Consider the following 10,312-nt stretch of genomic DNA (forward strand, 5'->3'; position numbering starts at 1 on the left):
TCATTTTGTGTTCTTTTTTTTTTATATCTTTCTTTGCTACATATATTTATATATATATATCTACGTACACCCGGTACGGGAAAAATAAACCCAACCATCGACACCCGAAATTGTGTTTGTTTTTTTTACGCTCGAGTGTGCCACCCAACATACCACACCAACGACCGGCTCTCCGCGGACCACCTACCACAACCGTCGTAGCCGCGTCAAATTGGCTCCCCGCAGAGGAATCATCGCCTCAAGACAGCGTAAAGGTAAGAGTTTTTTCACGCTGACACATACCTCGGTAGATTGCTTATATTAAGTTAATATTAAGACGTTTAGCCAGGAGTGTGTTTGCCGGTTAGCTAGGATTCCCAGTGAACATTACGTAAGAATTATTTCTAGCACGTAACAGGGAATCCCGCGCAGCCGTGCATAACCGTGATACGGATTGGGAAGTAGTTATATAACAACCGCCACCCCTCCGCAACGCCTACCTTTCGTCCCGCGACATTACCGTCGATAACAGCACAGCGCGCAGGCCAAAACCGGTTTCAGCCGCTGCAGCCGTCAACTGCCGCCGCCGAGTACGTCGACCCAGTTCTGCTATTCTGGGAACGCAACGGCGGCACCGTCAACAGCTGACCTACTAACGTAATCGCTGATAAACTTCCGTAAACAGCGCACAAAATTTACGTCAAAAAAAAAAAAAGTCTCTAAACCACGTACACACACCAAACACAAGCTACCTCACCGACCAACTGCTTAACGACAGCATTTGTAATTAAATCATACATAATGACTGGTAAAACGTTACAACAGTTATCGTCGGCGGAGCTGCGTAGCGAGTGCTCGGCCCGCGGACTCAGTGTGTCCGGGTCGAAGTCGGATGTGTATGTCAGGCTAGAGGAGCACCTTAGGGAAAGCGGACTAGTACCCGAGAACGTGAGGTTCGAACCAGTGCAGCCCCCAATCACAGGATTAGGGGACGGTACTGGACAACAACCACACGTTCGATCAACGCTGTTAAGCACGGACGTCAGTCAGATTTTCGGACCATCGGCTAGAGGTATCTCGACAAGCCATACGGCAAGTCAAGGACCAACGGACGATCGGCCAGAGGACTGCGACAACCAGCTGACCATGCAACAGGGCCAGTCCGCACACCCATTAGATACCGACATTTTCAAAACCGCAGCGGAACAACTGCAAAAGTTAAAACTGGCGTTGCCACAAACGAACGACACAACGTCGTTCGAGGCACGCCTAATGGCGCTCGAGGCAAGCATGACGCGGTTCTTTACGGAATCGCGCACGACCGCCACGCAGCAGCCACACGACTTTGCAGTCCCGCGGTACACCAACCACCCGTCACCCGTACACATAACAACTCGCACACACGATAGTTACCAGTCGGGTAGGTCGTATGAGCGCAACGAAGGCGGCGCTCAGCCGAGCGCCAGCCACACTGCCGCCACGAACAACCGACCGTTCTTCACGCGCGACGGTCAACACGACTATACGGGTCACACCACACACGCGTCACAACACGCGTCATATGAAGCACGCGTACAGGAACGTTCGGTACTAATACCGTACGAGGACTTGCGTACAGCAAGAGCCTCGTTACCCGAGTTCACAGGAACTAGGGCCGAGGACCCCGTACGGTTTATAGACAATACCGAGTCGATTTTGACGCAAGCGCGTATACACCCATCGGGTTGGTGCAGGGCGGTCGAGCCGCAATTAAAAGGAACGGCGAGTACATGGTACAATTCTATCAGGGCACTCGACCTATCCTGGACAGAATTTAGGGAGGAATTTTATGAAAATTTCAATAACGCCGAAATTCAGTCTCGATTGCGCGCCGACATCGTGTCAACACGTCAAACGCCCAGACAGTCGTTAACGGAATTTGTGCTGATTAAAAACCAGCTCGCGCGCCGCGTAAATACCGGCCTATCCGAATCGGAGTTGGTAGGTATTATCGCCGGACTAACGCGTGACACTTTCCGTACACACATACGTCTACACCGGCCATTGACGTTCAGCGAGCTGCGACGCATCGCAGGCGTTTTGGACCCGGTAACGGACAACACCAAACCGCCCCCACAACAATGGGCCCCTAAAACTAAAAAAGGGGTGGAAACCCCACAAACAGCCCCCCCGGTCAAAAAAAAATTTTTTGCGAAAGCAACTGATAATACACCACCGGGGCCGTGCAGATATTGTGGGGAACTCCATTGGAACAGTAAGTGTCCAAACAGACCGACCACGTCGGGAAACGGCGGGGGAGTCGACGAGGACTAGTCCCCCTCATCGACTCATCACCACCCCCCCACTCATCACCACCCACTCTCGGTAGTACACACGGAAAAAATAAGCGTAATCGAAAAGCGCGTAGTTCGGTAATTCAACACACAGAACAACCAACTACGAACATTTTTTCCGTCCAATCACCACTCGGCACCCGTTCACAGACCCCCAACCTACACCACCCCACCATTGAACACACCCACCTCACCGGTGACACGTGTGTTCAACAACAACCGGCTTATGGGGCAGCCACAGGTGTAGGGACAAAGGCAACAGAGACACGGGTGTTCACCCACACAGGTGACGGGGACACAAGCACACACACCGCGCTTATCCCCGCATTAGGTCAGTCTGCGCACGTAAGGCAACAGGCGAGCAACGAGGCAACCGATGTTGACAGTATGGTCATGGCGGTTAACACCACCGACCAGACAGTCTCCATCGCGGTTCAGAACCAGTTGTCCCGCTCGACCAATTGCAATACGACTAATAACGGTACGCGAACATGCCAAGACAAAATTCCGACCCCCGCGGTCGAACTCGAATTTCCGTCAGGCTTCGTAACAGCCCTATTAGATTCGCAGGCACAAAAATCATACGTAAACCCGACAGTAGCCCGTAAATACGGCAAAACACCCACCCACGGACCAACAAACACAGTCCGGATGGCGGACGGTCGCACTGCAACAACCAGTGGCACCTCCACATTCGAAGCTAGGATAGGTACACTCGATATAAAATTCGAAGCGACCATCCTAGACAATTTGTATTGCGACGCGTTACTAGGACACGACTTTCTTGTTAACAACGAAGTCTCTTGGGATTACGCCGCGTGCACAATTCACATGGGTAAGCAAATTCGTACGTCGACATGTTGGAAAGGGAAATCTCAACCACCCGCCACTCGTCCCGACCTGTCACAATTAGAATTCGGAAACGACCCCGAAACACGCGCGAAACTAACCAAGATTTTAAATAAATACGCGGTAGTATTCAGCGAAAAAGTAGGACGTACCAAATTAATTGAACACGAAATTCTGCTAAAAGACCCGTCCCCAATCGCGCTCAAACCATACCCATATCCGCAGCAGAAACAAACTGCTATCGACGATATGGTACGCGATATGGAACTCCAGGGGCTCGTAGAACCAAGCACCTCACCATGGGCCGCACCAGTAGTAATGGCAAAGAAAAAAGACGGAACTTTTCGTCTCTGTGTCGACTACAGGAGGCTTAACGACGTTACGGAATCCGACGCGTACCCTATGCCAGATCTCAACAAAATGATTAGGCAAATGCGGGGCGCGAAAATATTCAGCATTTTTGACCTGAAGTCGGGGTACTGGCAAGTGCCGCTACACGAAAATGCACGAAAATATACGGCATTCCGAACACGTAGAGGTCTATATCAGTTCAGAGTCCTCCCCTTCGGTCTAAAGAATAGTCCAATGACTTTCGTGAGACTCATGAACGAGGTCATGAGGGGGTACCAGGATGATTTCGTACAAGTTTACCTGGATGATATTGTAGTATTTTCAAGGGACGAGTACGAACACCAGGCCCACTTAGACAAGGTTCTCGAGCGGCTCAAGAGGTTTGGACTAACGTGCAACACAAAAAAATGTAAAATCGGTCTACGCGAAATTTCATTTTTAGGGCACATCGTAGACTCGGAGGGCATACAAAAACAACCGGAAAAATTGGTATGCATTGACAATTTTCCGGTTCCCAAAAAGGTTAGGGACGTACGTAAATTTTTGGGCGTGTGCAACTGGTACAACCAGTTCGTAGATAATTACGCGGATACCATAGCACCACTCACTAATTTATTAAAACAGGGAGTACGGTGGAAATGGACAGAGGTAGAACAACGCGCGTTCGAAACAATAAAAAACGCGCTAGTCACATCACCAAAATTGTCGCCACCCGATTATAGCAAACCGTTTTGTCTGCAAACAGATGCAAGTGAAATAGGAGCCGGTGCGGTACTTTTCCAACGGGGTGACAGACCGGAGGAAAGACGCATAGTGTCCTACGCAAGCAAAAAGTTTAGCGAAACGCAAACAAGGTACGCCGCGGTCGAACGCGAGTGCCTAGCGATAATCTGGGCGACAGACAAATTCCGTCCATACCTAGAAACCCGACGTTTCGAACTCCTAACCGACAACTCGGCACTAACATGGTTACACAGGGCTAAAGACAAAAATTCAAAATTAACACGTTGGTCACTACAACTAGCTAATTTAGATTTTAGTACGGTACACGTCCCGGGAATACAAAACGAAGCACCAGATTTGTTATCTCGTGACCCGGCACCGGGCACACCTGTAGACGAAGATCGACTTGAGGAAAAATTGGTAGGGGCGCCCACAGCGCCGACAACCAGTGTTGACCTCGAATCTGACCGAATATTTTCAATGTTCGATAACCACGTTAGTGACGACACACCACTCACCGCGACGACTCTCGAAAAATGGCAGTCCGAAGACGCCACAATCCGCGAAGTAGTCGCCGGTCACAGGTGGGACGGGCCAGCGCGGAACACTAGGAGCACAAAATCGGGAACAAACGCATACGTTTTTTCCGAAGGTCTCTTACGCGTAAACGTAGGCACCCACACACCCGTCGTGATACCAAAAACCAAAGCACAACATGCAATTTGGAGGTGTCACGATCACGTCTTATCCAACCACCCGGGCTGGAAAGAGACGTACCGGGCGGTTCGACAACGGTACTATTGGAAAGGTCAAAAAAACGACGTCAGGTTATATGTCGGTGCGTGCCACGTATGTGCGTGCACGAAACCACTAAACTCACGTCCAAACGACCCAATGCAACCAAGAACCCCCCGTGAACCATGGGAAGTTATCAGTGTCGATCTCATGGGCCCATACCCACGTTCTGGTAAGGGAAAATCGTACATACTGGTAGCAACCGACTGTTTTAGTAGGTGGACCGAGGCTTACCCCTTAGGAACAGCAACCTCTAAAACAATAATCGAAACGTTAGAACGCGAGTTCTTTTCGCGTTTCGGTTACCCCCGCGTGTGTCTCAGTGATAACGGCCCACAGTTTGTGTCAAACGAAATGATGAACGCGCTAGAACGCTGGGGGGCACAGGGTTGGACGACCCCAATCTACCACCCGAGGGCCAACCCAGTCGAACGCCGTAATCAAGATTTAAAAAAAGGGTTACGCGCACAACTAGTAACGGGCAAACATAAATCTTGGGACACGAAACTACCCTCAATCCTATTTTCGATACGGAACAGGTGTAACGAACAGACATGCTACCCACCCGCGGTCCTTGTCCTCGGCAGAGAGTGCAAGAGACCCGGAGACTGGGCGCTGTCTAAAGCGGCGCCGGTACACATCAAAAAAATACAGGAAGAGAGGGTAGAGCGGGAGAAACGTATTTTAGGCAAAAAGGTAGTGGTAAAACCAAGCACGAACACCGGCACACCGGTGAAGTTCGGCAAGGGCGACGTAGTCTACTACAAAGCACACCACTTATCTAAGGCACACAAAGATTTTCACGCCGGTTTCGCACCAAAGTGGTGGGGACCGGTAAGACTGGCGAAACAGGTCGGGAAAGGAGTCTTCCAAACCGACCAACAACCACCGCGGAAAATACATGTGTCATGCTTAAAACGGGCACCGATAGGCCAACATTAAATAAACAATTGTCTGTAATAATAATCATTTACAGACAACATGACCGGCCAACAGCAGGAGAAGTGGCAGCAGGTGGCCGAGTTAATCCAACGGCTGGGGCTGGTATCCGGTGGCCAGGATGAGCCGCGAACAGCCGCCCAGGTCGCGAGGATGACTACCCGCCAACTCCTGCAGGATCCAGTGCGGGCGGCCATCTACAACCGGGGCTGGGCGGACCGTACGATGGACATCCAGCGGAGGTTGCGGCCACACCGACCACCATCAACATCAACACCCGGCAGCCGCACACCGTCCCTGACAAGGCCACCACCCCCAGCAACGACACCTGCCCCCGTAACACCTGCGGAGCCGGCACCGGTACCCAGGCAAACGGGGGTACTCCCCGGCCCAACGGGAAAGGTGAGGACGGAGGCGCAGCAGGCACGGAACCGCCGGAAATTCCAGCAGCTAAAGGAAAAGAGGAAAGCCAGGGAAAGCGAGGCAAGCCAACAACGTCGGCTTGCCAAGCAACCCGCGCCAACCTCAGACCCGGAAGCAGCCGGCACGCCTCCGGCCAACCCAACACCGATGGAGGTGGACAAACCGGCATCCAAGGACGGCAAGTCCGAGGAGCCGGGACAGCCCACCAGCCAGGAGTCACCAGACCAATCAGAGGCCACGGTGGACATAACCGAGGCAGATTGGCTGGTGGCGTTCGAGGGGATGCCGGAGTTAGACGACACACACTCGTTCTACACTCCGGTAGGGTCCCCAAAACACCCCCAGTAACACACACGGGCGCGGGCAAGTCTACCTCAAGCGAAAGCCAGAGGTAGTACAAGCCACCCCCTCCCCTAATAGCACACAGACACCGGTACAAGTGTACCCCGTGTGACGGTTTGGCGGGGGAGTATGACGCGGTACGCAGCGGCCACCAGTACAAAGTACAGGTACCGCAGCGACCAGTCTACACTTTTCGTCAACCGCCACTACGGGCTACAGCGCGACAACGCCAACTCCCCCACCACGCCACAAAGGCACAAGGTGGGACGGGAAGGCGAGTCGCGTAGAACGAGTACCGGCCGTCGTAGACCTACCACTAGCAACGTAACCCACGTCGTGAGCACAGCCACACGACCACAAAGAGAGAGATCTATATTTTCATATAGCCCGCCGTCATTTTGTGTTCTTTTTTTTTTATATCTTTCTTTGCTACATATATTTATATATATATATCTACGTACACCCGGTACGGGAAAAATAAACCCAACCATCGACACCCGAAATTGTGTTTGTTTTTTTTACGCTCGAGTGTGCCACCCAACATACCACACCAACGACCGGCTCTCCGCGGACCACCTACCACAACCGTCGTAGCCGCGTCAGAGGGCATTTTTTTCTTGTGGGCCGGGTGGGTAGACATTCAAAATCTCAACATGGCAACAGTAGTATAATATATTGTTCATGACAAAGTCGGTTACGTTTGGCGCAAAAGCGGTACTTACAAACAAACTGACAAATTAAATACTAAATTAATTTTTTTTTTAAATATCAATCGGAATTCAAACATTCCATATATATCATAGTACGACCCTCAATAGGTAGCTGGCTTCAGTTTCATTGTATTCGATATTACATTTTTGTATAATATACAGGCAATCATAAACACATATTATATATATATATATATTGACACATACTCGCTCTCGTCAATAATTCAAGTATTCGACCAATGAACCGTTGACAGGCTAAAATTATATAGAAAATATTTATATATTAGCGATATCTGAGTATGCGTACCAAAAAAAACATCCAAAAGCAATTTAATATTTTCAACTGTTGAATAATTTTGTATAAAAAATAATTTTAATATGTATATGTATATATTTTTTTATATTACATAACGACCCAATCGGATATCATTATATACTGCAACTTATATATTATGCTATCCTATCCGTCACGAGGCCCCACGCGTGAGTTTGCAAATCGGGTAAATGGTTTCCAAAAATTTGCTAACCCTCATTTTTACGAATGAAAAATATTTTTTTTAAATATCAATCGGAATTCCATGTATCAATACAAAATGCTAACCGTACTAGGTAGTTGGCTTCGGTTTCACTCAGTGTTGCATCCAGAAGAATTTTCTGAGGGGAGCTCATTTTCTTCATTGGTCATACATTTAAGTATCATGTATTATATTATTATACGTTATTGAAAATTACAATTTACAAATATGAAATTTTAAATTTTTAGAAATAACTACAATACACATTTTAATAAACACAATTAGATAAGTTCTAGGTAATGGTAACAAGAATTGCATTGTACATTTAACAAATATAGTAGGTAGGCTAATGAAATTTTAGGGGAGGTTTGCCCCTGTCCCACGGGTAGGTATAATAATCATAAACACATATAATAATATGCCACATACGCGTCCTCTTCAATTTAATTTGATTTTTGAGCCGTCGACATGATGATATTATAATATTGAAAATATTTAGCGATATCAGCTGAGTACCAGATACAATACAGAAAAATATGTAAAAACAATTTAATATTTTCATTCGTTGAATATTATAGGTATTTAATTTGTATTTTATTTTTCGGTATTACATAACTGCCCGGTCGACTGCAGTAGTCATTAAAAAATTGCAGCTTATAATATTACTGTCCTATCCGTCACGAGGCTCCGCGCGTGACTTCATAACGGTCGAAGAACGTAGTTCGTCGTAGACTTTTACAAAACAACACCCGTGGTTTCCGGTATAGTGTACGTATTGCGGATATTATCACTGCATTAGTCCACCGAACAACAACAAACTTTAGCAATAAAATCGTAATTTTTCATCGCAGAAATTCGCGTGAAACACAATTTGTTTTCAAATTAAATGCCACTTAATGTTGTGGACATAAATTGTCTCAACGTCTCCAACGCGACGACGCTGCGCCACTGTGCACCACTTAGGTATAGGTATATGTACCATAAACATTAAACAGAATATTAAATTGTATTATTCACCGGAGTGTATATCACTCGTTAATTTTGATATTATTTACGTTTTCTGAATATATATGTAAAACGACTAAATAATATTTTACACTTTGGTGTGAATCATAATATTATATACTTTTATAAATGCCAAAAGTAAAATGTTGTACAAATCGTGGACGTCGACCATTATACATGATTGATATCAACCTTAGCGTTCACTTTTACAGATTTGTGTACACTAATCTGACGGGATACGGGTAGGTATTACAGTATTGATTTCACGATTATATAATATACATTATTGTGCTTATTTATTTTGATAACATTTGTTATGGTAATTTTAGTTGTCGATACCTATTATAAATTGCAATGTACAATAATTAATCATAACGTAGTCATTTCAAACCTTTCGAATATCTGCAATCACGATTTTTTCTGTAAGTAGGACGTACAGGTATTAAAAGTTTGAAAAACAACATGAATATTATATTGCTATTAAAATAACATATTGTATAATAATGTAAATACTGAGCTCCACTCGTATATGATTGCACATTAATAATAGTTTTCAAATTGAATTTCACTTTAAACTGGTCAATTATTGATTCGCCATCATATAATAGTATGTATTATTTCTCCATTTTCGCCCCTAGCCACGACTGATCTAATAGAGTAATAAGGTACTTAATCGGTACAACACACCTGGTCACAGCGGGAGTAATATGACCAAACTAAAATTTCACAAAATATTAAATTTGGATGATCATATAAGAACGTTTTTTATACGATGCTGTCAATAATATAGTTTTCGTTTTTAATTTTCAAAATGCCTGTTCTAGCTCATCTGTAAAATGCGAACTTATTTAAATGTCTTCTTATTACACACCTAGAGCATTAGAGAAACCCGTTTTTTCAAATTTCAATATTATGTTTTGTCGTTTTTGAGGTATTTAGTGAGTGGTATTTGGCTTTTATGTAGGTATATTATAGGTTATAAGTTATGGCTATATACAAAAGAAAAACATCACATTCAAACAAGTACCTATAAAAAATAAAATGAGAATTTTAGATATCAGAAATTAAGAATTAAATTTAATGCAAAATATATAAACTATTCAAACATACTATTTTATACTAACAAATGACTATTAACAATTGTTTTTTAGCCAATTATATTGTTGTAATATCCGCCTCGTTTTGGTTATGAATTTTTTTATTATTTTTTTTATTAGTCTTGAAATTGACGTTCGTGAAGTTTCCCCCCCCCACATTGTCCCACAGACTTCAAACTGGTATCAACATTTTGCAATTTTTATGCAATTAATTGCATGCCTCGGCAAAAAATGTGCAATTCATCGTGCAA

At 45.6% G+C, this 10,312-nt stretch overlaps 1 protein-coding gene across 1 annotated transcript; it reads left to right on the top strand.

Moving 5' to 3' along the window:
* Positions 1 to 110: 110 nt before the first annotated feature.
* LOC132936629 (proteoglycan 4-like) lies at positions 111 to 7,309 on the top strand. Its single transcript, XM_061003383.1, has 2 exons — positions 111 to 254; positions 6,007 to 7,309. The coding sequence occupies exon 2, from the start codon at positions 6,012 to 6,014 to the stop codon at positions 6,738 to 6,740; it is 729 nt and encodes a 242-aa protein (XP_060859366.1). The 5' UTR covers positions 111 to 254; positions 6,007 to 6,011; the 3' UTR covers positions 6,741 to 7,309.
* The last annotated feature ends 3,003 nt before the right edge of the window (positions 7,310 to 10,312 follow it).

The sequence above is a fragment of the Metopolophium dirhodum genome, chromosome 1 (assembly GCF_019925205.1).
Source record: "Metopolophium dirhodum isolate CAU chromosome 1, ASM1992520v1, whole genome shotgun sequence".
Classification (NCBI taxonomy): domain Eukaryota; kingdom Metazoa; phylum Arthropoda; class Insecta; order Hemiptera; family Aphididae; genus Metopolophium; species Metopolophium dirhodum.